Here is a 26905-nt window from a genome sequence, read left to right as displayed (position 1 = left end):
AGTCTTTTTGCCTTTGTAGCATATACTGTGTTAATGGGCTCTTTTTACTTGTGTTAAAGCCTATTTCAGAATATTACTGTTTCATATTACAGTGCATACACTGCCATCAGAACTGGTGATTTGGTAATTCGGAAGTAATAAATCAATGGAGAGTTCTTACGGTTTTATGAGTTTGTTTGTAATTATTGTACAGGGCAATCAACATCTACTACAGATTCTTTTATTTTCTTCATCTTAGTTCTAAACATGCTGATGCTTTTTGGCTTTCTAAATTCAGTCTGTAGAGAACAGCTCATTTTTCACTTAAATTGTTATGGACTTCTACTGTATGCTCTTCAACAGTTGCTACATATAGCAGCTTAATCTATTTACATTGAGAAGGGAAGATCTCTATTTTTGTTGTTATTCAAGATTTGAAAAGTACTTGAGTATTTTGAAAAGAAGAGAAGATACCCTATCATATTTAGAAGAAGCAGTTGGCAATTTTAAGGACCTCGAGCTTAAAATTCATTAAATTAGTGTAGAAAACAGACATTTAAAACAATGCTGAAGCAGTTTGACATATCATTTGTAGCAACCATTTGACACAATCATTTTGTAGACACTTAGTAGTAGAATAATTGCTTTATTTAATTTACTTTTTTACTGGCAGGATGAATTCTCACTTATAGCAAGTTCATGCCATGCTCCCCGTTACATAAAGAACTGTGTTTGTTACATAAAGAACTATGTTTTACCTGCATAAACCCAGTGTCTTGGCATACATAAATGCTGCTTTAATACCTCTGTGAGGGCATTAGATATGCAAATAACTGCAGCAATCTATCGTAATATGCCTTCTTGAAATGGAAAATTCTGAGAAGCCAGGATGTCTTACTTTTGGAAGAGTTGCTTGTATTAACATGAGTTATTTACCACAGGCTTTGCTTCCCACACGGCGCTGGTTTAATACAGTGTTGGATGACTCCCATCTTGTTGTTCACTGTTACCTGTCTAGTCTTGCTAAAAGAGAAAAAGAGGGTCATCTCTTCTGCCAGGTGAGATACAAAGTTCTTGAAAAGAACTTTTTCGTTCCCTTTGTTTCTGAATGCTGCAGTTGGTTTCTTTCTATTAAAGATAGGCTTTTGTTTGGATGCAAACTACATGTTTATTTAAGTCTTTCACACAGTATTTTTTTTTCTCACCTGAACCTATGTGTGACTACTCACATAGTATTTCATATATTTCATGGAATCACAGGATGGCTTGGGTTGGAAAAGACTAAAGATCATCCACTTCCGATGCCCCTGCCATGGACAGGAACACTTTCCACTAGTCTGGTCATGAGCACCTCCAGGGATGGGGCATCTGTGGGCAACCGTTTCAGTGCCTCACCATCCTCATAGTGAAAAGTTTTATCCTACTGTCTAATCTAAACCTGCCCTCCTTCAGTTTAAGGACATTCCCTCTTGTCCTATGACTACCTGCCCTGTGAAAAGTCCTTCTCCATCCTTGTAGCTCCCTTTAGATACTGTAAAGGAAGCTATAGGGTATAGCCTGGAGCCTTCTCATCTCCTGGCTGAACAGTCTGAACTCTCAGCCTGTTGTTACAGAGGAGGTGCTTCGGCCCTGTAGTAAACTCCTCTGGACATTTTCCAACAAGGTTTTTTTGTGTTGGGGACCCCAAGGCTCGACACAGTACTGCAGGTGGGGTCTCACAAGAGCAGAATAACATTTCTGGTTCTGTTTTTGAGGAGTTCTTTAAAGTACAAGCTAGAAACAGTACAGCTTCTGGCATGCTTTACTACATGCATGGCAGAAGTTGTCACCACTGCATTCTTCTCTTGTTCATTTTGGCTTCACACTGTTTTGCAGTGCAGCTGTTTTTCACTCCTGTCCTTCAAATTACTCACTCACAGCTAGTACATTGTTTTTTATATGGCAGGATCTCTGAAGATCTGCCCCTTTCCTGCATCTCAGCTGCTTTTTCTGCTGCTTGCTGTCCCCATCTCTGCCACTTGTTCATTTTCTCTGAGGGTCAGTATTAATAGAACACAAAGACAGCAGCTCATCTGAATAATTTTCTTCCTCCAATTTAAATAATCCCATTGAAAGTGTTGGATGAACTTCAGAGCTGCCATCAGAGGGCAGAAGGTCACAAGCCCTCTTCCTTTTGGTAACAGGAAGCTGTAAGTTGGGTTCAATGACAGCCTCTGGCTAGATCACTTTACCGTGATCAGTTTCAGTTTCAAGTCCTAGTATATCAAGAAACCATATTGCTTCTGGACTATACTGAAATTTTGATGGCTTGCAATTGAGATACCTAGCAAAAACTATTTTCTGCATCAACCAAGTATAAAATGCAGATACTACTCCTTAGTCCAGTTCTTCTAGAACTTTGAGGAGTTCCTGTTTGTGCGTTTGTCCTCTTGAACTGTGGTTTTATTCGTAGTGTTCGTAGGGTGTCTCTTGTTGTTAATCCATTAATTTATATTGATGATGTCTCAGCTTTTAGATATGCTCAAATTCTACACTGGCTTTGAAATCAATGATCAGACTGGAAATGCTTTGACAGAGAATGAGATGACTACAATTCACTATGACAGAATTACTTCTCTACAGGTAAGTAGAGGATGAAGTGCTTACGAGAGACAGAGGATTTGGTTTTGCTGTTCTAGTCTGATTTGCATCTGGAATAGGCATGAGGTTATTTCCCAAATCAAACCCCTTATTTTCCCTCTTGAGTTACAGTAATAGCTTTAGTTTGACTGCCTGTACCATATTGAAGACATGTAATGCTTCAGCATGGTGGATGTGACTATGACTAAATAATATGCTCTAGCAAAACATCAACATTTTTGACCTTGCGTCACCAAAATGAACTGTTCCTGTTAAGTCTGTTAAGAAGGGAAAGCAGAATGCTGTAGGAACCTGTGGTGATGCAGTAGGTGGCAGCATTTCCTCATGATCAGTGTGCACATGTGCCTGCAGTGGTCCCTTGCACAAATTCACTCACACTTTTTAGAATTGTTCGCATCAGTTTTAACAGAACAGTTCAAGGAAGCGTGGTTAAGTTAAACTTGTTCCTGGCTTTTCTCAGTTGCCTGCAAACCTACGTATCTGCTCTCTTATATTTTGTTTTAATGACAACAAATGCTGGTGGAAGGGTGTAATAAGGAAGATACTGTGTCAGAAGTAGAGAATAGATGGTGTTAAGAAAAACAGAGATTTAATCTGGCTTGTATTTCTCTCCTGGTGGGGTCCATAGAGTGGTTCGTGTTATGAACCAGAAGAAACTGTGCTTTTCTAAGTATTTAAACTGTTTTTAAATAATTTCATTAATATGCTTACATCCACTTTTCATGCATTGATCTTTTGTAGAGAGCAGCGTTTGCACATTTCCCAGAGTTATATGACTTTGCACTCTCAAATGTAGCTGCAGTAGATACTCGTGATGCACTGGTGAAGTTATTTGGACCTCTTAGGTAAGTTACCAAATTGAAGTTGCAATTCTTGGTTCTCAGTATGATTAAATTTAACAAATTTTGAGCCTTTTTTCCTTCTGATTTCTCATGTGCATAGCCAGTAGTTAACTTCTAACTTGTTTAGTTTATTTTTTTTACTCTGTTCTGTAGAAGAACTACAACAGAAATCATGAAAGCATGCCACTGTATTCACTGTACTAGATTTTAAATGCTGTGAGTAAAAGGATAGCAGTATGTATTTTGACAAAGGCAGTGTATGCTTTGTTGTTTACTTCTGTGTCAGGTCTTGAAACAATAAAAAATATCCACCCCTTGTTGGACGTGAGAGGTATAGCTTACACCTTATACACAAATTTCACTTAAAACCCTGACCCGTAATTGTTTAGCTCTGTTCGAATCAGAGAGCTGGAGTAGTGTATGCTTTGTTGTTTACTTGTCATGTTTGTTGTAGGTGAGAGGTTCAGCTTACACCTTATACACAAACGTTACTTAAAACCCTGACCCGTAATTGTTTAGCTCTGTTCGAATCAGAGAGCTGGAGTTTTCTTTAAGGAAAAAGCAGCTGCAGTAAGTGCTCTCTCTCTGGTTTCAGTGTCACAGAGGATTCTTGTTTTCCCTTTCTGTGCAGCTCCAATGTTCTCCACCAGGTGGCGTCGTACCTGTGCCTGCTGCCGCCGCTGGCCGAGGGCGAGGACACGAGCCACGAGAAGGAGTTCCTGCTGGAATTGCTGGTAAAAACATGACTGGTGCTCCTTGCACTTTTTCTGTTGAAAACTCAAGGCGTAGCTACATCCAGCAGCTACACTGCAGTAAAGTAGTCGTTTTGTGAACCACCTGTGCACCACAGCAGTGTTGTAGCAGTAATTGGCATATTAAGATGGGGTTTAATACCCTATAAATTAAGTATATGAAAATGCCTATTCATAAATATAGTTTCCATGAGAAATTAATATGTGTCTTTTTAGGTCAGTAAGGACAGCCTTGGAAACGGTTTTGAGTTCTTCTGAAAAAGTTTTTGTCCCATTTTAAAACAAAAAGATCTGCTAAAGTAGATCTAGATATTCAGTACCTACTTGGGCCCTAAACTAATTTTGGGGGAAATATTGCTTGATGCACATCACGGGTTTTTGGATATTCAAGGTCTAGCAATACTACTATAGGCTTCTAATTTGATATCAGTATTAGAATACCATAGCTGTTTTTTAAAATCTCATTCATGAGAGTTTGTTTTGTGGTTGTTGATTTCTTAAAATATTGTTCATGTAGTTTTCTAAGGTATTAAGGGTGGTGATATGCCTATGGCTGCCATGGAAAGATATTTGTTCAGATAACATATTATAGTCTTGGATCAATTTTTTTGTGTCCCAAAGAGGAAACAAAGACTAATTCTTACTGAATGAGTAGTATTAGTTAGGTACTGGACATATTTTTAATGGAAAGTAAGGTAATTTTTATTTGAAGTCGATTCTCTGCTGAACCTTGACTGAGTATTTTCAGTTCTGTTGTGTCATTTTTGGTCTGCTGAATACCCAAAGGATTGTTTCACTCTTGTACCATGACCAGTAGTTGAGCTATGTGTTTGTTCATCTTCTGATGTCACTGTATACATTTAGTTATATTAAAATATTTCATTAGAAAAATATTGATGGAGAAAATGCAAGTGATCACCTTATGAATTATTGTCTGTGTTTCAAAAGTATCTTTATTGTTCCTTTTTGACTCAGAGGTTTGAAATGCTTCCTTTCTTTAGGTTTCCCGTCATGAGCGACGAATATCTCAAATTCAGCAGCTCAATCAGATGCCTCTCTATCCCACAGAGAAGATTATTTGGGATGAAAATATTGTGCCAACTGAATATTACTCTGGAGAAGGTATGATTAGTAGTTCAGTAGGTGCTGCAATAAAATAAGGAGTTCTGATGTATTATGATTATTCTGTCCAAGAAACTTACACATGGTACTTTGGTATCTTCCAGTATCTTAGAGTAAGATCAGGGTTTTTTTCCCAGCTATACATCAGGAACTCTTGAGATTAAATTGTTAGCAAATATATAGTGGAATTAAAGAAAAATCCAAAAATCTATTTTTACACAAAGATGTTAATTTGCTTCTGGATAATAGATGTGCTGTACTACCAGCTGAGGCACAGGTAGGGTGAAAAAAGTTGGAAATAGCAACAGAAAAGCTGTTTTCTGTGCTTTGTGCTGAAGTATGTTCAAGAAAGCCTTTCTAAAAAGGGGCAAAAGGTGGCAATGGGAGGAATTGAACACCACTGATCTTGCTTCTATTTCAAGGTAGAAGTACAAGTAGTCATTGAAAGGTGACTGGTTTGAGAACCTAATGTTCTCATGATCAACCAAGTAAACTGCTGGTATTGCAAACAGGAATCATGTAATTTTAAAGTTTGCAATAAACAGCACATGCATTTTTGTTTAGCTACTTTTAAAAACTGTTGATCTAACGTAGATCATGAGAAATTTCATTAGAAATGTGAAAATTTTAATTTAGAATGTGACAATTTCAAATAACAACATAAGTCTTCACAGACTAGTATAAAGTTTGTTTTGGATTTTAACAGGCAGTATTCCATACCCTTCTCTGTGTAGTTTTGATTTAGAGGGGGTTTTTTGCATAGGTGTAAGCTGTAATTTCAGCTGCTTGCCATAAATTAGTCTTTTTGGATAAATTCTCTGTGAAACAAATGTTAATGAGAAGAAAGAGATGACCCCGTTTAAATAGGGTTATAGGCAACAAAGGACCTTTTCCCCAACAAGATATGATACAAATGTCGTCTAGAGATATTCTCCAAAAGAGGGAAAAAAGTATTTTTCTTTAGTATGATGCAGTTTCAGATTCTTCTGGTGCTGATGTTTAAAAAAAAAAGGGAACAAAAAAGAGACTGCCCCTCTTTCTCCCAAAAAAACCCAAAAGTAGATTCAGATTCTTCTGGTGCTGATGTTTAAAAAAAAAAGGGAACAAAAAAGGTAGTATGATGCAGTTTGTTAAAAGCAGATTCAGATTCTTCTGGTGCTGATGTTTAAAAAAAAAAGGGAACAAAAAAGAGACTGCCCCTCTTTCTCCCAAAAAAACCCAAACCAAAACAAAGGAAAAAACGCATGAAACAGGGAGATTGCTGTAATTTCTAGGAAATTATTATATAAACCAAGTGTTTTTTAATTTTCTTTTTTGTTTCAGTGACCAGCATACAGGTTCTAATGCTTTGAACCATTCAGGTTCTTAAGTGCAGGTCAGGGCAGCTCTGCTGTCATTCATCCTGTTCTGGGTGGTTGACTTCTGTGTGCTGTGCGTTTATGTTTGATCAGCCAAATATATTAATGGCAATATGAGTTACAGTGGGGGAGGGAAGAGGGGGCAGGAGGAGAATGCAGGTCATCATTGTGACTTCTTAATAGTGCTCTAAAGAAATTTTGTTAATGATGAAATGTAATTTTGTCAAGCAACACTGGTTGCTAGTGGAAACATTTCCTCCTGTAGTGAGCACTTTTGGAATTATGGTATTGATGGTGCTGTTGTGAAGTATTTCTTTTGCTGTCAGACTGGTCCAAATATTTGGACCAGTTCCCTTGGTTTAGTTTACACTTTCTCTTTTTCATCTCCATGTATTCTCCTGTCCTGGTTTCAAACAAGACAGTGTTGGTTTTGTGGTATTTTAAGGTGGGTTTTTTTTGTGTTCTTAAAAGTAACTAAATAAGATTGGTCTAAGATTTATGTAAGAGTAATTTAACCCAAGAATGTTAGAAGTGTTGTTTCTGTTTCGTTTTGGAAGATGAGAGAAGAAGAATATCTCTCTGATGAATACTGTGCAGCCTTAAGGAGCTGTTGCTTCACACCCTGCCCTTTGTGCATATAACTAGCTTTACAGGACAGGGATTCTTACTTGGTGTTGGGAAATGCGTTAAAATATTTTATCACCATCAGGCTTCCCACAATAGAAATTACTGTGTTCTGCTGCCTTTTTTCACTGCTGTTGTATCTCAGTGCATGTGAAAGTCAATATGTGGTACCTATACCAGAGAAAGATTTCAACAATGATACTGCAAATTTCATAAGCAAGATGCTTTCACAGGTCTTAAACATAGGTATCAAACTGGAATAGTAGTTCAGTAATGTTAGATGAGTAACTTAGAGGAATTTTAATTATGGAAAATTTGCATCTGAGACTATCCTAAAACAATGGAAGAAGCTTTAGGACCTGTCTAGGAGTTCTAATACTCCTTGTGTAGGAGGATCTAACCTTCCTATGTTCTTCTTTCTCATTTAAAAAAGAAACCAGTAACAGAAACTTAAGAGATGTGTGTTAAAATTTAATTTCTTTACTTAAAGCTTTTTTCTACATTAATGGTTTTTATGGCATCTAATAAACATAAAGCATGGGAATAGGGGAATTGTTGGATGTTGCATGGTTCTTATTATTTTATTAGCCTTCTTTGTAATTTTTTAATGCTAACTTAATTGTTGCATTTCCAAAGACCGTTACTTTGTTGTGCATTTGATTTTCCTGAACATGATTTTGTTGTCTGAATACATTGATGGATTTAATATTTAAGTAGTTCACGGTATTAGTGCTAGAAGTATGAAAATTCCTTCAGTCTTGTGCAGGTTCTTTTAAAGAAAATCTGAAAAAGACATGCTTTTTATAGGTATGTATTGATACAAGGGGTAATTTTTAGAATCTCCAAGGATAACAGCAATGGCAGTTGTGCCATAAAGTGTTCATGTATGTATGAATTCATAGAAACAGTGTATTAATTGATCTTTTTTTTTTTTTGTTTGTCCCTCAAATACCTCTTTCCTTCTTCCCTTAAATCCTTAGGTTGTCTTGCACTCCCCAAGTTGAATCTACAGTTCCTGACTCTCCATGACTACCTGCTGAGGAACTTCAATCTGTTCCGCTTGGAGTCTACCTATGAGATCAGACAGGACATTGAAGACAGTGTCAGTAGGATGAAACCATGGTAATATTTATTAACTGGTGCAAACCAGTCAGTTCACTTCTAATCAAAGTGTGTTCAGGAATCAAAAATGGATACTGTGTGTATACTAAATTCGTAGTAACAAATGTGTTTAAAATTATTACCTAGATACTGTGGTTTGTACTTAGTCCTTCCAAAGGGTGTTGTCACCCCAAGGGTTGATATTTTAAGGGTTTGTGGTTATGTATCCCTGTAGGTATATTAAAGGCAGTATGCTGGTTGCTAACAAACAGCCTGAGTTGTGTTAAGATGGATGAGTCAATTTTCCATGAGTACTAAGCCTTGGCTGACATTACAGAATACGCAAACGTCATAAACTCCTCTGTTTGTGGGAGATGTTGCTCAGTATTCTTGAATTTGCTATCTGCCACATTTTAATCCTCTTTTGGTTTAAAAGGTTTATTTGGTGTGATATCTTTTATACTCAGTCCTTGCTTTTTGTTACCTTTCCTTTATCTTCTGCCTGTGAGTTTTTTTGAATAATGCTAGTATAAGTTTCCTTTCTTTTTGGGATATAAGTTGTGTTATACTTCAGTTCTAAAATACAGGATTACATTAATCTAATTCAGTAGCACATAAAGTTAAGAATTGTACTTTTGTCTTAAAACTCACTGTGGGGTAAATTTTTTCGTAGTTTAAAGAAGAATTGAATCTGTTAGCAGCTAATGACTAACAAAACTTTGGGGTTTATTTCTTAGGTTATCAGAATATGGAGGCGTGGTCTTTGGTGGATGGGCTAGGATGGCACAACCCATTGTCTCTTTCACAGTGGTGGAGGTGGCCAAGCCCAACATTGGTGAAAACTGGCCCATGCGAGTGCGAGCAGATGTTACAATTAATTTGAATGTCCGAGATAACATCAAAGATGAATGGGAAGGTACTTAACATGCTTTGAAATAAAGTGCTCAAAATAGGTGCTCATCAAAATACATTTTGATTCAGATTTATTTGTAAGAAGAAGAGGTTTTAAACCATGATACAGGTTTGTTAGTTACTCAAATTCCAAATTTAAGGAGTTAATATTTTCATAAAGTGAAGTTTGAAATAATTACTTAGATGTTCATTGGGAACAGAATGTTTATTACTTCAGACTGATATCATTCAGTGATCAGCTGTAAAACGCTGTCCTTTACAGGGACTGTGGAAAGTTAACTTAACATTTAAAATAATCTGTAGGCTAAAAATGTCATATTGAAAAGTATGGGGAATGTGATATCTGTCTCATACACAAGTGGAGAGGACAGATTTGTATTTAATTCAAACCAGTGCATTTCAGTAGTTTTCAGTGTGTTTGAATGTTAGGAAGTGCTGACTGTACCAAATACTGTTTCTTATAAGTGTCCACAGGCGACACTTCTTTTGCTTGGGGATTTGAACTTTAGTTGACCATGTTGACAAGTGACATAGAAGCATGCAGTTGTACTTGTATTATCAGTAAATGTCACTCCTTTCTCTTTTGTTAGAGAAACCTGATAAATGTGCTGGAGCTGCGTAGTGTGATTACAGGTCACGTAGCACAAATGCTAAAGCTGGACTGTGTGATAAATAACCCATTTGGGGCTGTAGCTTTCTCTTAAAAGTAGAAGTCTAGGAGGATGGCAGAGAATTCACTATAGTGAAGGTATCTATATAGTGGTGCACCTAGCTTTTTCAATACTAAAACAGCCTCTGTGATTTGTAAAAAATCATATTTTAACTAAATCAAAACTGAGATGAAGAATTCATAGATCATTGCCTGATGTAACAGGGTCTTGATGAAATTGCCTTCTGTTGAATAATATCCGGTGCTTAATGAGAAATTATTTGTTTCAAAAATACAACATGTTTTCTGAACTTTGAAGGTGTCTTAAGATTTTGAGACTCCTGAAGTATACTGGAGAGAAGATTTAGTGTTCAGAATTACGTTAGTGAATTGGAGAAGCAGCATTTTAAAAGTAGGATGTAGTTCAACAGGGATGATTATTAAGCAAGAACAAATCACTGTACAAATGCATGTTGGGGGAATAATTTATCAGGCAGTACCTCTGCAGAGTGGAAAGATCAGAGGTCATCATTGCTCACAGGTGAATGTGATTCCCCAGCATCGTGTTAGTGCTGCGGGAAAAAAGAAAAAAACCTCAAGTTATATTGGCAATTATAAACTGGTATGTTACAGTAAACAAGTAACTTGGTTAAGTGACCTTCTACTCTATTAAGTAGATAAGTAACTTGGTTTAGGATTTTGTGCCCAGTTCTAGGCACTGCACTTGTAAAAAAGGAAAAGAATTGGGGGTTTGTCCAGAGGGAAGCGGTGAGAATAAGATATTAATGCAACACTTTTTAGGGATGATTGAAATTAACTGGAGTAAGATTACTGGGAGAAGAATAATCTTGAAATAATGTTTGTTCTTATGAAAAAAGCATTCAACTTCTATTTTTTATATCTATTATATCACAGTGGCCTATGGTTTTATATTCTCTAAATTGAAGGCATATTTTGAAGTAAAACAAAATAGATACAGGTGGGATTTTATTTAGAAGACATTTAAATGCATTCTTCTATATACATGTTAAGGAGTTGATGAGGACTAAGTTACTCAATCCAATCCTTTTGGGGCTCAGGTCTGCGCAAGCACGACGTCTGCTTCCTGATCACGGTGCGTCCCATGCAGCCCTATGGCACCAAGTTTGACAGGAGACAGCCTTTCGTTGAGCAGACTGGCCTGGTGTATGTCAGAGGCTGTGAAATTCAGGGCATGTTGGATGAGAAAGGGCGTGTTATTGAAGAAGGTATGATATACCAAAACTTGTTCAAGAGATTTATATTTTTTTCCTGTCTCTGTTTTTTTATCTCTAACACCCTAATTGATAATTTTTCTCTCTTTTAAAGAATGCTCATTGAATTGGTTACATACATGGAAAAAAAACAAACCAATTCCATAAGCAGCCTGAGAAAGGTTAACTAGTTTCCTCTGGTAAAATCTGCTGTAGCTATTAATTAAATAAATCCAGTATTGGGTTAAGGAGTAAAATAGATTCTGTTCAAAAACTATTAGAATAATGCAGTGAAAATGTGTCCATTGCTATGCAGAAATTAGTTTCATCATATGAATATATTTGAATTTCATTTGAGGGACAATTATGGATCACTTATTTGAACAATATTTTGCTTTTAGCACTGAGTCAAATTCTAATCTTGCTGTGTAATTATGAGCAGGACCTGAACCAAAACCAAGACTTAAAGGTGATTGCAGAACGTACAGAGTATTTCTAGACCCAAACCAGTATCAGCAGGACATGACCAATACAATCCAAAATGGAGCAGAAGATGTCTATGAGACATTTAATATAATAATGAGAAGAAAACCAAAAGAAAACAATTTCAAGGTAAGATACCTGCTGCTTGGCTCTTAGGTAAGAGTATGTCTGAATATGCTGCCAGTACTGAGACTTTTTTATTTTAGATGCATATTGTTAGGCTTTTTAGGTGGCAAAGTTTAGGCTTTCCCTGCGGGAAGCTAAAGTATATCAGTTAGTGATTACTTTCCCCTGCAGATAACTCTTACACTGAAAATCAGAACACTGCTACTTTGCTTGAGTTTATAATAAAACATTAGTTTATAATTTCAGTCTTCTAACAGGAGGCCTGCAGATTTGGACTTTTGGGTTAAGGAAGTATGTGGAATGTTTTTGTTACCTAATGTAATAGTGGACTGTAAGAAAAGGAGTAAAAAAGTCAAAATGTGAAAATCAGAGGAGTCTGATTTTGGGAGGGTCACTGAATCAGTTACTGGACATTGGAGTGTGTCAGGTCAAGAGGAGCCCTGCTGGGAAGCACTCGGAGGTACTGGTGCATGATAAGCTAGATATGAGCCAACAGTGGGCACTCTCAGTCCAGAAATCCAGCTGCATCCTGGTCTGCAGCAAAAGCAGGATGGCCAAAAGGTTGCAGGAGATGCATCTTCCCCTCTGTTCTGCTCTTGTAAGACCTCACCTGGAGTGCTGCATGCCCTGTCAGGAAGGACGTGTTGGAGCAGTCCAGAGGAATGACCAGGAGATGATCAGAGGAATGGAGCACCTCTCCTGTGGGGAAAGCCTGAGAGATTGGAGTTGTTTAGTCTGGAGAAGAGAAGGTTTCAGGGAGATCTGACTGCACCTTTTCAGTAAGAGGGATTATAAGAAAGATGAGGACAAACTTTCTAGTAGTGGTAGTACAAGGAGTAATGTTTATAAACTAAAAGATAGTAGATGCAGTCCAGATATAAGAAAGATATTTCATTATGAGGGTGGTGAAACACTGGAATAGGTTGCCCAGAGAAGTGGTAGATGCCCCATCCCTGGAAGTTTTCAAGGTCAGGTTGGACAGGGCTCTGAGAAACCTGGACTGCTTGAAGATGGCCCTGCTCATTGCAGGGGGGTGGACTCGATGAGCTTGAAAGGTTCTTTTCAGCCAAGACTACTATATGATACAGCCTCAACAGTGCTGAGCAGAAAGGAAGGAGCCACTTCCCTTCACCTGCTGGGCAAATTCATACTGTAGCATGAACAAGGTGCTGTAGGCCACCTTCACTGCGAGAATGCATAATTTTATATACCTAAAAATATTTCTTATTCAGTTTCTTTGCTTTTTAGATCTCTGAATCATTAATGTTCCTTGAGTTTTCCATTTTGAAAATGCAGCATGAATGAAAAACTACATTTCTTTTGGTGCCTTAAAATCATGCACTGCATAATTGAAGTGATGTTTATTTTGAGGGATTCTGTAGCAAGTTCTGTGTAAATGGATAAACAGGTAGGCAAGAAGACTTGGACTTTTTTTTCTTTCTGTATCTAGAAAGATGGCACTAGTGTGAAGCTGTAGCTTGCAGCCTACATAGACCATTGTGGTGCTGTGTTCTTGCAGTAGTAATTTACAGGCAAATTGCCATTCAAGCTGTTTTGTGCTGGCATTTAGGAAAGTCTCATACCTTCATTTTTCAAGACAATCTAAGGTATTTCCACATTTATCATATTGATGCCAGCTTGGGTGCATGCATTCTACGCCATTTGCAAACCTTTCTAGCTTCAGCTGGAGAAAAGAAAACCAGATGATGCTGTGATTAGTGTAGACAGTGTATGCAGCAGATGGAAGGCAGCTTGAAGTTTAAAGCTGAGCTTGTAGGAGAGAAGACAAGAGGACTCTTGTGCAGTGCTTTTAAATTAAGCAGATGAGACAGCAGAGAAAGTGCAAATACAGTGTGTTTGCTGGAGGTGACACCACTGTGTCACTACAGTTGGTCAGCAGTGTTAGTTCTTACAAGAATGAATCTTACTGTTTTTACATGCATAGAAATTACTTCTTGAAGAGCTGAAGCAAAGTTTTTGTGATGTAGAAGCACCACATTTGCTGTTAGGAATATATTTCTTGCTTTCTCTTAGAAACTGACCACTGGGTTTAGAAATACTACCTGAAAATGTGACATTGTCTGATTTCTTTGTTCTTTTCTTAGCACAAACATATTATGCTGTGCTTAATATATGTTTGAACTGGAAATACTTGTTCTGTATTTGCAATAAATATATAAATTTTTTTAGTTAATATGGGACTTGTCCATCCATATATCTTTGAGGTAATTCAGACTTCAGAAGTGCTAAGATGCCCTCAACTTTATAGCTTTACTGGTCTGTCACAGAATCCACAGCATGAGTGTGACTGGAAGAAACATATTCAGAGAATGGTTGAGGTCAGAGGGACCTTTGGAGATGATTTAGTCCAAGACCTGTTTAAAGCAGAGTCAGCTTGAGCAATTGGCTTAAGATCTTGTGACTGTGTAGTTGAAATTGGATATGTCCAGTGATGGAAACTACATAGCCACTTCTACACAACCTGTTCCAGTGTTGCATTACCTCTGCAGTAAAAATATTTTGGTTTATTCAGGTGGAATTTCCCGTATCTCAATTTGTGTCCATTGCCCCTTGTCCTTTCACAGGGCACTACTGAGTGGACTCTCATTCCATTGACCTTACTTCCTCCTGTTACATTTTTTTATACAAATCACTCAAATTCTCCAATGCTCCTTGAGTTTTGTATTCTTGAGGCTGAACAATCCCAGCTCTCTCAGCTTCTCATACAACAGATTCTCCAATCCCTTAATCATTTTAGTGGCTCTTTGCTGGACCCATTCCAGTGTGTCTGTGTCTCTTGTCCTGAGGAGCCCAGCACTGGACACAGCCCTCCAGATGTGATCTCACCCATGCTGTAGTGGGGAAGAATCAGGACCTTAATAGAGGCTGACTAAGCAGGGATGGTGATCATATTACTTAACTCTTTGAATGATACAACACAAGCAAGAAAAGAAAATCCCACTCTTTGGAGATGAATAATAAATGTAGACTATCTGAATAAAATTCTGTACTTCAATTTGACTGACTGTTCTTTTACAAGATTGGCATTTGGAGGTTCTGTATTATATTCTGGTGTGGACAGCTGATGCACTCTGTTTTCCATTCATTTGCATTCATGTTTGGGAGCATGGGAAGTCACAGGATCTGGAAATTAGTGCAGATACATGGTGTCCAAATGCCAAGTTTCAAGTGAGGTGGTTCTTCAAGGCTTGCCATTAAAGTAGCCCTTTAACAGGAAGGCTAAAATTCAGCTACCTCTTAGTTAAAAAGCACATCTTCTATGCAAGTGTAGGGTCTGGAGCATTGGTGTTTCCACAAGAGGGGAAAGGAGAGAAAACTTACATAACCACAGATGATTTTATAAATTAATTTGTGGGTGAAGAGCAAATGCTTGGGAAGCTTAAGCTGACTGCAGGAGTGAAATTTATAGGCGTGTAAGAGGAAACCTTAAACTGCATAAGGATCTTCTGTGCATTTTTACCTTGCTGTGAGTGTTCTGGGATGAAAACTTTACTGATGATTATGGCCGTCTTTACTAGCTCTTAGTTTAAGAATTCTGTGCTTTGATCCTGGTGTTCTGTTGCAGATGTACACTGTCTGTATATTGACTCAATGTAACCAAACACTGTTGATTAAAGAGTTATATTCTATCTTCTTAAAACAGATTTGATTGATCTTCAGTATGATTTTTACTTGGTGAAAAGTCAGTCTCTTCAATCCTATTTTTTCTGGTTTTTCTTATTTACAGGCTCTTCTGGAGACTATTAGGAATCTGATGAACACAGATTGTGTGGTTCCTGACTGGCTTCATGACATCATTCTTGGATATGGAGACCCAAGTAGTGCACACTATTCAAAAATGCCCAATCAGATTGCAACGCTGGATTTTAATGACACTTTCCTGTCCATTGATCACTTAAAAGCTAGCTTTCCTGGCTACAATGTTAAAGTCACTGTTGACAATCCAGATCTGCATGTACCCCCGTTCAGGTGATCTCAATATTTCAAGTACTTCTTGATATTCTTGCTGAAATGTGTTTTCAGGTAGAGTTATGTTCAGAGGTTGAAGTAAGATGCTCTTTCTTTTAAAAAAAGATGGAGATATGTTTAGATTATGTTTAGATATGCATCAGAGCATTGCTTGTAGATCAGCCTACACAGTATATTCAAAAAACAAAAGTATGAGATAGAATCAAGACACATAATACTCTCTTCTGCATTATGGTATCTAGCCTCCTCAAGATCAGGCTAGAGAATTTTAATTACATAGTTGCCTTACATGTCTTGTTACAACAAGCTAAGAGTAGCAATTTCAACATCAGTTAAAATTTGGGCTTTTGGAAACACCATTCAGTCAACACAAAGTCTGAAATCCTATAATGCATGTTTTTAGAAATGATTTCTGAAATAGAATGCAATTGGCAGCTAAATGAGATTTACTTGTTTTGTTTCAGTGGTGCTATTGTCCAGCATTTTTAGACTTGACAATTCTGTCCCTCCTGGTGCATTTCCTTGAATTTTGACAACTGAGTTTCACAGTGCATAGTATTGGAAAACAGTTCCTTCAGCTGAAGAAGCTACATCTTTTCCTGGTGAAGGAATAAATCTGTGGAGGGAGAAGATTCCTTTCCCCTGCTCCAGTCAGCTTTTATTCTGGCTAAATTGAATCTCGAAAAGCAGGGAGGTAATCTCCCAAACATTTTTTTGGAACACTGTATGGAAAAGGCACTAGCAGTATATAATGATATAAAACAGTCTGAAGGTATCAGGAAAAGATCTCACATGCAGTTTTCCTCAATGACCCGTTGTTCAGAGTCAGTTCCTGTATTAAGAGAGGTACTGCTCTTCATGAAGAGCTGTTGCTCTTCCTACTGCTACATTTGTCCTGTAAGAGATTATTACTGTTACAGGTATCTGCATTTTGGATGGGCATTGGGATTTTTTCACTTGTGATTTGTTTCCGAATTAGAGAAGCTTGCTAATTATATATAGAAGGCTATGAAAATTGAAATTGGAGGATAAAAACCTTCATCTGTTGGAATAGTTTGGAACACTGACACAGCTTATGTTCTATTACAACTTTTCTCCTGTCCCTTCCATTTTCACTTATGAACTTCTTGTCTTCAGTGTTTTTCCAGCTGCCTCTCTGCACTTTTTCTGGCCTTTCGAGTTATGAAAAGAGTGCTTTTGACACACTTTTTGTTTAATCAGCTTCATCAATTCATTTGTCATTTCTTTTCTTTATTCTCCTTAAAACTGTCATTTGCAGCACTTGCTTTCCTGTTGTGTGAAAGTTTTTCTTAGTAGTGAGAAAAAATCTTCATCACCTTCTGAGAGAGTCTATGTCATAGTGAACATGTTGAATTGTAATCTTAAATTATGTGTTACAGGATAACTTTCCCAATGAAGGAAGGTAAAGGAACAAAAAGAAAAGAGGATGGAAGTGAAGAAAACCCTGAAGAAGCTAAAACACTGATTGTAGAGCCTCATGTTATCCCAAACAGGGGACCATATCCATATAATCAACCAAAACGGTAAAAAATGGATGGGAACTTATTTTCAAATGATAACACATGCATAGCAGTTCATTTTCAGAAATGAGACCGGTTTGTTTTATATTTAAATCAAAATATTCTATTGCCCATATCTGTTAAAAAAGTCCCTTGAAGAACAGCGAGAAATACTGTCTTCTAGTGGTTTTTGTCTCAGGAATTTCAATATTTGGAATATAATACCTAAATAATTTTACAACATTCTCTGCAAATAATGACAAAAGACAAACAGGCATTTAGATGGAGTTTGTTGTCACATGGACAACATGATTTACTGTCTTGCTTAGAAATTTCAAAACTGTTGTATCTATAAAAAAGATAGTTGTAATGCTGATTTCATTTGTGCAAAAGTTTGCAAATGTGTAGTTCAGAAAAGATATAAACAGTTAATTGAAATACAACTTGTTAAAACAATCGCTTTTATTAAAGTTGTTGACAAAATCTATCAGTTATCTGATCTTTCTTTGCTTTGTTACAGCAATACTATTCAATTTACCCATACTCAGATTGAAGCCATCCGTGCAGGAATGCAGCCTGGACTAACTATGGTAAGAAGGTTTTTAAGGATTCTATACTCTTGTTTATTTAATTCTGACCTTAGGTACATTCAGTGAAATACTAGTAATGCCCCTTTCTGTAGCCTTGCTGAGGTGATTTCTAGTAATAGTTTAAGGATATGAAAAATTAACATTCAGAGGCTCAACATGCTCCAATCCTCACAAAATCATATGGCAACCCATCTCTGTATCCTGTGTTTCAGTGGCTGAAGGCTTTCCACAGCAACTGAATTTGCTTTTGCAGTGGTTGGAGAGTCCTTAAATAAAGGAGGAATGATTTCATAGCAGTTTGTAATTTTTTGTGTAGATGCTTATGAAAACTGCTATTCTGTGGTTCCTAATCCTGAACAAATTATTTTGAGATGCTTTCTTTGTAATACTTGGATACCTTTAAAATGTCTGAGGTGTCAATTTTGGAGTGTTTGTGGAATTGAGCCTATGAAAACATTAACTGTTATTATTTGTGTGTATCATCAGTTGTAGATTTCTGAGTAAATAGAAGGAATGAACTCTCTTTTTTATTATTTTTTCCTGTTCTTTATGTCTGTTTCACCTTATTCTTCTTCAACTATGTGTCTTGATTCTCTTCTATTTCCCCCCTGTTTAGCCTGTTCTGAGGCTAAACTACCTTTTTTCTCTGAGGATGTCTCTTTTCTTATTAGTTCCTGTTTTTCAATTGTGTGTCTTGATTCTCTTCTCACTATTTCCCCCCTGTTTAGCCTGTTCTGAGGCTAAACTACCTTTTTTCTCTGAGGATGTCTCTTTTCTTATTAGTTCCTGTTTCTTCCATACTTCCTGTGCTGGATTACCATATTCCTTTTAGTCAGGAATCTGAAAAAATAGTCTGAAGGAGTCTTTTGTAATACATTGCATTTGGTCGGAAAGTTCACCAGAGCCAGGAAGCAATGTGTAATGTCAATGTATTGTGAGATTGTTCTGGGTTTTTTCTTCCCCAGCTGACTGGTGTTTTTTGTTGTATAGTATTCTGATAAATTATGTATTGATTTTTGTTTGGCTTTATTTTTTGTGTGTGTGTGTGTGTGTTTGATTTTAGGTAGTGGGTCCACCTGGTACTGGAAAAACTGATGTAGCAGTCCAGATCATATCCAATCTTTATCATAATTTCCCTGAACAACGAACTCTAATAGTTACCCACTCTAATCAGGTAAAGTGTCAATCATGTGTGGAATTTTCCTGTAATTGCAATGTAGAAGAGCAGTAGGTATTGAGATCTTTAGTTTGGGAATTGAATTTGTCTCCTAACAATGGAAATTTGAGTTGAATTATGTGCAGTTTTGCCAGTTTGATAATGAGACATTAAATTTTTGAATTTCAGGTATGTAGTTCTAAACTATTTATCTGAAGTTTTCAATGTGTTTAATTGGTTGGAGGTCAAAAGTAAGAAAGTATTTTGAAAAAGTCTCTGCTTGGTTCTTACAGTTGCATATGCATTGCAAGCATGGCAGATTTTTACTAATTAGCTTTCTCAGACACTGGTTCTGTGCTTTGTGCTCCAGAGGGAAGGCCTCTTCAGATGAATATTTGCTTCCCACTCATAAGAAATGGAGTCTAACTGCTAATTCTCAAGCATATATAAAATAAAAATAATAATAATAATAATAAGTTTTTAAGAGTCTTAATTTTTCCACTTTACTGTGCACTGGTGCAGCCTTACCTTGAGTCCTGTGTGTAGTTGTGGGCGCTACTATATACAAGAAACATAAAGCTATTAGAGAGTGTTGATAGCAGGGCAACAAAGATGCTGCAGGACCTTGAGGGACAGCCATATGAGAGCAGCTGAGGTCACTTGGTCTTTTCAGCCTGGAGAGGAGGAGACTGAGGGGAAACTTCATTGTGGTCTACAGTTTCTTCATGAGGGGAAGAGGAAGGGCAGGCATCTCTTTTCTGTGGTATGCAGTGACAGGACCTGAAGGAACAGCCTGAAGTTGTGCCATGGGAGGTTTAGGTTGGATATTAAGGAAAGGTTCCTCATCCAGAGGGTGGCTGGGCACAGGAACGGAATCCCCAGGGAAGTGGTCACAGCCCCAGCCTGACAGAGCTCAAGAAACATTTGGACAGTGCTCTCAGGCTCAGGGTGTGACTCTTAGGGTGTCCTGTGCAAGGCCAGGAGTTGGACTTGGTGATTCTTATGGGTTCCTTCCAACTCAGCATATTCCGTGATTCTATGAAATCTGCATTTGATTTGGAATTATTTGTTTGGAAACCAGGGTCAGCTGTTTCCTGGTCTCCTGGTTAGCCTGTCCTCAGTTATGAGTTACTTTAACTGAACATACCATTGGAAAGCATTTCATATTTTTTCATCAAAGCAAGATCAAAGAGTGGTTGAGGGGGTTATTGTTTTGGTGAGGAGTTACAGCCTGGAATAATACAGGCCAGTCTGCAGTGGGTTGTAGGAGAGTGACGGGTTGAAGTTGGGAGAAAGGGTTGAGAATATGTCCATTGAGGAGAAAAAGAAGAAAATACTTGAAGGCAGATAGAAGACTTCTTACCAGACACAGGAAATTCAAGTGAATTAACTTGAAATTGTACCCTGGGAAATTAACTGTATCTCAGGAGGGTAGTTACCCATGCTTTGATGCTGCACTTTAAGATGTTTACATGTTTTGCAGCTGCAAGTGGAGCTTGTTTGTGTTTATTCTTATTTTCAAAACTTGATGATCCAGTGCTTACAAGCTTCCCCTTTGAAATAAACGAGTTAGTTGACAATAAGCCACTAGAGAACTGAAGAGTTTAAGGTAGAAGATGTAGCACACCTAGAAGTTTAGTTAAGCAAAATTAGTCAAAATGGGATAGAGTCACAGTACCTGACATTCAGTACCAGATGATACTTCTTTCATGTACAGTAAAAGTTAAATTGTTTAATGTCATCACACAAAAATTGGTGTTTGTGAGACAGTTTTGTAAACTGATAGCTTTATCAACTGAGTTAACTATGTGATAGAACTAAATTTTGAAATTGTAAAATCAAATGTACTTGTTGCATAAAGTATGCAAATAAAAGGGTGTTACTAGGCTAATTTCCTTGTTGTCAAGATTAGGAGTTTCACTATTAACTTTGTTTTGTTAAAACAAAATTATTTTTGTTTGTTTCGGCTTCCATTTATATAAAATAGGCAAAATATCCTACTTTACTTACAATTCCTCCATTTTCCCCTGCCAGAGGACTGTGAACTTCTAAAAACTACCTTTTCTCCTGTTCTTGTCAATCTTTAGGCTTTGAACCAGCTGTTTGAAAAAATCATGGCTCTAGACATTGATGAGCGTCACCTTCTGCGTCTGGGTCATGGAGAAGAGGAATTAGAGACAGAGAAAGATTTCAGCAGGTGAGGAAGGAGATGCTAATGATAAACTCACTTGTACGAACATGGCAGCAGCATGTCTCTGTTGAATCCACTCTCCCTCCCATGCGAAGGAACTGTGGTGGACAAGTTTTACCCTTCTCATATTATTCAATCCTAGTAACACAGATTGCACTATTTTTCAGTACCAGATTTAGTAATTTGGGTTCTTACTCTGTACAGAAGCTGTGCTCCCTAGAGCATCTAAAGGCAGTCAATTGCTTGTTAACAAAATCAACTGCTTGAATAATATATAATTATATATTTTTTGACCCTTATACTTTCATACAATTATTCTGTGAGAGAAATTAGAATGATAAAGTGGATTCTTAGAGCTAAAGGGTTTTTTGTACAAATATGCTATCACTTCTACTATAATGGTGATTTTTGCATGAATAAACATGGAATTAAAATTTCTTCTTTGAATTCTTCTTGAACTGCTTAACCCTAAATTGATAACACATTTTGAAGTGTACATATGGAAGGAAAGCTATCAGCTCTGTGTCAGTACAAAGACTTAAGAACCTGTTCTTCTAAATATTTGTATGTTTGTCATGCGTTAGTCCAATTGACGTCAGTAGGATTACACACATTCATGAATGTAAGCGGGGTATAATGGTTGTGCACTGGAAATATCTGAACTGTCCAGAACTGGATTATCATAGCCATACTTTGACTTCAAAAGCTGTAGTAAAACTTATATATAGTCACTAGAAGCTACCCACATATACATAGTTCAGTATTTAGCAAAATAAATACCTTGTGATTTTTTTTTTTTTTTAATGGAATGCTTTGACATAGTCAAATTATTCCAGAAATTTGATAGCCAAAAACTTACTGAAATGATGCCATAGCAGGTATTTATTTAGTAATGTCCATAGTTTAGTATATTCCTTGAACTGTAGCGTTCATCAATATTTTCTTTAAGATGCTAGATGGTCTATTTTCATGTTTTCTCAAGGGAGATTGAGACCAAGGATCTCAAGGGAGATCCAGACCTGTGGGATATTTGTGCAAGCACTATGGGTTCTGGCAGTTCAGGAGGGAGGGGTAAAGATTGAGGAATATATTTGAAGGTGGGCTGCACTGCTGTGAAAACTTTATTTCTCATTAGCTTGGCTTTGCGAATTGTTAGGGCTCAGCTGATAAAAGTAGTCAGCATGTAGCAAATTCTTAGGTCTTGGAAGAGGGTTGTAGTTGTGACGATTTTTTGGCAGGGTGCTGGGATTTTTTGTGATCTCTCATTGTGATGCTTAGATACTATTTTGAGTTTAATAAAAATTATGTTATATGTAATCTGTTTTGTAGGTATGGAAGAGTTAATTATGTGCTGGCTCGAAGACTTGAACTTCTGCGAGAAGTTGGGCGATTACAAGAGAGCCTTGGAGTCCCAGGAGATGTATCTTACACTTGTGAAACAGCTGGCCACTTTTTCTTATACCAAGTAAGGACTGAAATACTTCTGCAGAGACTGACCTAAATACATTACGAAACACTTTGTAAAACTTGCAATGAATTTTTCAAATTTGAGAGTAAAAGCAAAAAGCATTTTCCTTGGTGATTCACAATACAGTAACAGCTAAAGTTAAAATTGCAGCATGACTTGCTTGTGTTGCTATTGTTTTAAATCCTGCCTGCTGACTCACCAAGTCATTGCTGCCCTTCATGAATGCTGGCAAAGATTCTAACCTGAAGCTTCTCCTTCAGATAGGAAAATTTGTGGGCTGCTTTATATTTTGGACAAGCATTAGAGCAGCTACTTGATGGTCCTCATAGGAGGCTTTTATAGCATTAAATGCCTATGTGAAATCAAATGTACAGTGTACAGAATGGTATGTTGCATGTCCCTCATTTCTCCTCCATGTATTTTTCAGTGATGAGGTGCACATTTGCAATTAGTGTTGCATAAGGAGGCTTACAGAGTGGCACTCAGGACTGAATGCACTTACTGTGTATGTTTTTACAGCAGTTACTCTGGGCTAGCTTTAGTGTGGACCATAACATTAAATGGACATTAGGTGTTGAAGAGTGCAAGGAATACTGTAGAGAACATCTTCTGGTTCAGTTTCCTCCTAAATGAATCTCACTTGGCATTTAAATCAAAGTAGTGTAAGTGGAGATAATAAAGAAGTTTATTTCTGTATTGGGTGTATGTTGCAAGGTTTTGGTAGCAAGTGGTTGTAGGAATGACCTCTGAGAAGAGGCCAGGAGCTGCCCTGGGCAGGATACAGCCAGCTCCAGCAGACCCACCACTGAACCAAAGCTGAATCCACAGTGAAACTGGTGGTGTCTCTGTGAAAACCGCTTTGAGAAGAAGTCAAAAGCCAGCAGCAGCCAAGGGCAGAGAGGGGAGTGTGACAAGCAACCCCATGCACCCAGGTCAGAAAAAAAATGAGGGGAGAGGAGGTGCTCCAGGCATCAGAGCATAGGTTCCCCATAGCTTGTGGAGACAGCCATGATAAAGCAGGTTTTCCACCTGCAGCCAGTGGAGAGGCTGTGGCAGAGCAGATAGCGACACTGCAGCCCATGGAGTTCCCCATGCTGAGCAGGTGGATATATCCTGAAGGAAGAGGCAGCCTGTCTAAATCCCATGCTGGAGCAGGGAAGAAGTATGAGTAGGAGAGATGTGGTGTAAGTGGCAGAGATGTGGTGTTGTGAACTTGAATGACAGCACCATTATTTCTGTACTGCTCAGGGTAGGGAGGAGGTAAAAAAATTGACAATGAAATTAAGCCTGGGAACAAAGAGGGAGTGGAAAAGAAAGATGGTTTTGGTTTTGTCTTTGTTGCTCACCATCTTGCTCTCTTTTTAATTTGCAATAAATGAAATTAATTTTCCCTGTTTTGTCTGTGATGCTACTTGCTAAGCAATCTCCCTGTCTTTATCTCAACCCATAAGCTTTTCTATCTTAATTTCTCCCACTGCCCTGTTTCAGAGGGGGAGTGAGAGAAACTGGGTGGGTGTCTGGCAGCCACCCACCACAACTTCAAAAATGTCATTCTGGCACAAGGTCAAATGGTACATAAGACATACCTTACTTCTGTGATATTTTTTTATGCTATGCTGCAAGCCTGTATATTGCCAAAACCGTTATGATATAAACCCACCTTGTTTTGTTGTAGGTAATGTCTCGCTGGGAGGAGTATATCAGTAAAGTGAAAGTTAAAGGTGGAAAATCGCCAGATGTTGCAGATGTCTCCAGTTTCTTTCCTTTTCACCAGTATTTTGCAAATGCTCCTCAACCAGTTTTCAAAGGCAAATCATATGAAGAAGATATGGAAATTGCTGAAGGATGTTTTAGACATATTAAGAAAATATTCACTCAGCTTGAGGTAAGACATGTAATTGTTAAAGGCAAACGAATCTCGCTAATCCTGTAGAAAAACTACACGATTCCAAAATTCTCATTTTCCATACATTCTAGAAGAAATATACATGTCTAGGCAGCTTCATTACCTTGCAAGGTGAGAATTTCCACCTTTGAGTAATATAGGTATGTTACACAGTAGGGGCAAGGGTCTGGTCTCTTTTAGTTGGATCGTGGGAAGCAGCCATTCTGTGTCCCTTTCCACTGGTGAGGTTACAAGGGTTGGTTCACCTATGACTGCTCCTCTGATCCTCACAGGGTCATTGTATTTACAGTGAGTTGGCTTTAATCAGGTAACCTAAAAGTAACAGATTATCTTCTGTTTTTGCCAGAATTGCTTAAGAGGCTATTAAAAGTTAAGGTAAAGGTGATTTGTATATCATTTGATTATAATAACAGTAACGGTCTTTCTACTACTGAATTTAATGTCATGTTATGATGCAGTAAAGGAGGAAAAAAGAAGATATAGTACAAAAAAATTTTGGGGGATTCTGAGAGGGTTCCTCAGAATTATTTGAATATTTGTCTGCAAATTTATATGTATGTATAGGTTGGAAGAATTCTTTCATAGGTTTTTACCTATGATTGTTTTTCAAGATACACTAAACCTGGAAACCACAACAAATTATTCAGATGGGATTGTTAATAGTACATACCCTCAGAGCTTTCCTGTTGAATTGTATCAAGAAGGTGGCCACACAGTTTGAGTTGATTCATTTTTTAAGTGATATTTTTTCATATTCTGACTTCCAAGAATTTTCTTTTGTCCTCCATAGGAATTCAGAGCATTTGAACTTCTCCGCAGTGGCCTGGATAGATCCAAATACCTGTTGGTGAAAGAAGCAAAAATCATTGCCATGACTTGCACGCATGCTGCTCTGAAACGACGTGACCTGGTTGAATTAGGTTTCAAAGTAATGTTTCTACTAGTGTTGCTGTACTACTTGATTTTGGTGTTGGTTCTCTCCTATTCTCCACCCCATACAAATCATTATATCTGCCCCAAATCTAGGCAGCTAGATTTGGAGTTGCATTTTTTTACCTGTATGTTTCAATTTTTTAATTTTACTGCAGAAAAATATAACTTCTGTAAGTAAACGATTAAATCACTTTTAAGTTACTGTATATACAAAAATGATAAATAATGCCTTTTTTAAAAAGTCCGTTTTGCCATATTATGTGATAAACAGCAGTGATAGGATTAATAAAATAGAGGCAGAACTGGGTAGAAAAACATGGCTGTTACAGATTTGTTTACCTAAAAAATTAACAATCTGAGGAAAAAGAACTATGATGCAATGCTGTTTTCACTCTGCAGTGGTGACTATAGTTATTAATTTCATGCAGTCTTTTATTCTGACAAAAGCCAACCACCAGTAATTCTTTCAGTATTATTTTTCACTGATCATGTACTGTATTGGATCACAAAATGGCTTCTCTTCGGCCTCAGTGCAGAGATACCAAATTAGTTTGCTCTGCTGCACAAAACTTTTCTCTTGTGGTTATGGCATTTAGGAAGCACGTAATGTAATTCAGTCATGGATTCCTTCTAGGTATAAGCCTTGACTGGTGCAGAGAAACCTGCCATTGATGTAGTAGGACTTGACCTATTTGGTAATACTGATATTTTGCCTGTAAGGTGAACTCCTGCTGTAACCGTCCCACCCAGCAAAATCTGAAGGAGTAATAGATACTTTCTTTTGGTAGGCTGAATAAATATGTTTATTTGTGTTACTGTGTTTATGGACATCTCTTTACTTTTTTTTTCCTCAGTATGACAACATCTTAATGGAAGAGTCTGCTCAGATTCTGGAGATAGAAACCTTTATACCTCTCCTGTTGCAGGTTAGACTTGAAACATAAAAGATCTTTAAAAACAAAATATAAATAAGACTCTGTGTTCTTGAATAATATTGAATATTAAAAATATCATGTGCAGGATGTAACCCAGAACTGTTACTTGCTATTAAGAACTTTCACATTGATTATGAAATTATTTTATTCAGTGAAGTGTCTTAGAGTTTTTTTTCAAACTTTTAAATGAGCATTGATTAACCAGATGCATCTGGCAGGTGAGGGAAAATAGGTATATGTGGGAAATGCAGAAACTGAAGCATTTGTGTAATTAGAGTAGACCGTTTCACCATAGAGGCATATTCTGGGAGATATTCCATGAGTTTATTTATGTGAGGCATCCAAATAGTCCTTGAAAATTGAGTGGGTTTTAATTGTAATAAAACGTAAGATGTA

General features: G+C 37.4%; 1 protein-coding gene across 2 annotated transcripts in view; it reads left to right on the top strand.

Annotated features, from left to right (window-relative positions):
• Positions 1-26905, top strand: part of AQR (aquarius intron-binding spliceosomal factor) — a 55000-nt gene that overhangs the window by 10452 nt on the left and 17643 nt on the right. For both annotated transcript variants that reach the window (XM_039705287.1, XM_039705288.1), the window contains 18 exons: positions 921-1037; positions 2488-2601; positions 3361-3464; positions 4093-4195; positions 5215-5335; positions 8298-8439; positions 9156-9334; positions 11059-11226; positions 11654-11823; positions 15569-15810; positions 17211-17354; positions 17851-17920; positions 18984-19094; positions 21164-21273; positions 22597-22732; positions 24411-24620; positions 25432-25569; positions 26429-26500. In XM_039705287.1, the coding sequence (XP_039561221.1) occupies positions 921-1037; positions 2488-2601; positions 3361-3464; positions 4093-4195; positions 5215-5335; positions 8298-8439; positions 9156-9334; positions 11059-11226; positions 11654-11823; positions 15569-15810; positions 17211-17354; positions 17851-17920; positions 18984-19094; positions 21164-21273; positions 22597-22732; positions 24411-24620; positions 25432-25569; positions 26429-26500 (2451 nt within the window). The remainder of the gene's footprint in view (positions 1-920; positions 1038-2487; positions 2602-3360; positions 3465-4092; positions 4196-5214; positions 5336-8297; positions 8440-9155; positions 9335-11058; positions 11227-11653; positions 11824-15568; positions 15811-17210; positions 17355-17850; positions 17921-18983; positions 19095-21163; positions 21274-22596; positions 22733-24410; positions 24621-25431; positions 25570-26428; positions 26501-26905) is intronic.

The sequence above is a fragment of the Passer montanus genome, unplaced genomic scaffold (genome assembly GCF_014805655.1).
Source record: "Passer montanus isolate IOZ18808 unplaced genomic scaffold, ASM1480565v1 scaffold18, whole genome shotgun sequence".
In the NCBI taxonomy this organism is placed as follows: domain Eukaryota; kingdom Metazoa; phylum Chordata; class Aves; order Passeriformes; family Passeridae; genus Passer; species Passer montanus.
Note: the sequence above shows the minus strand (reverse complement) of the source record. Positions and strands in the feature narration are given on the sequence as shown.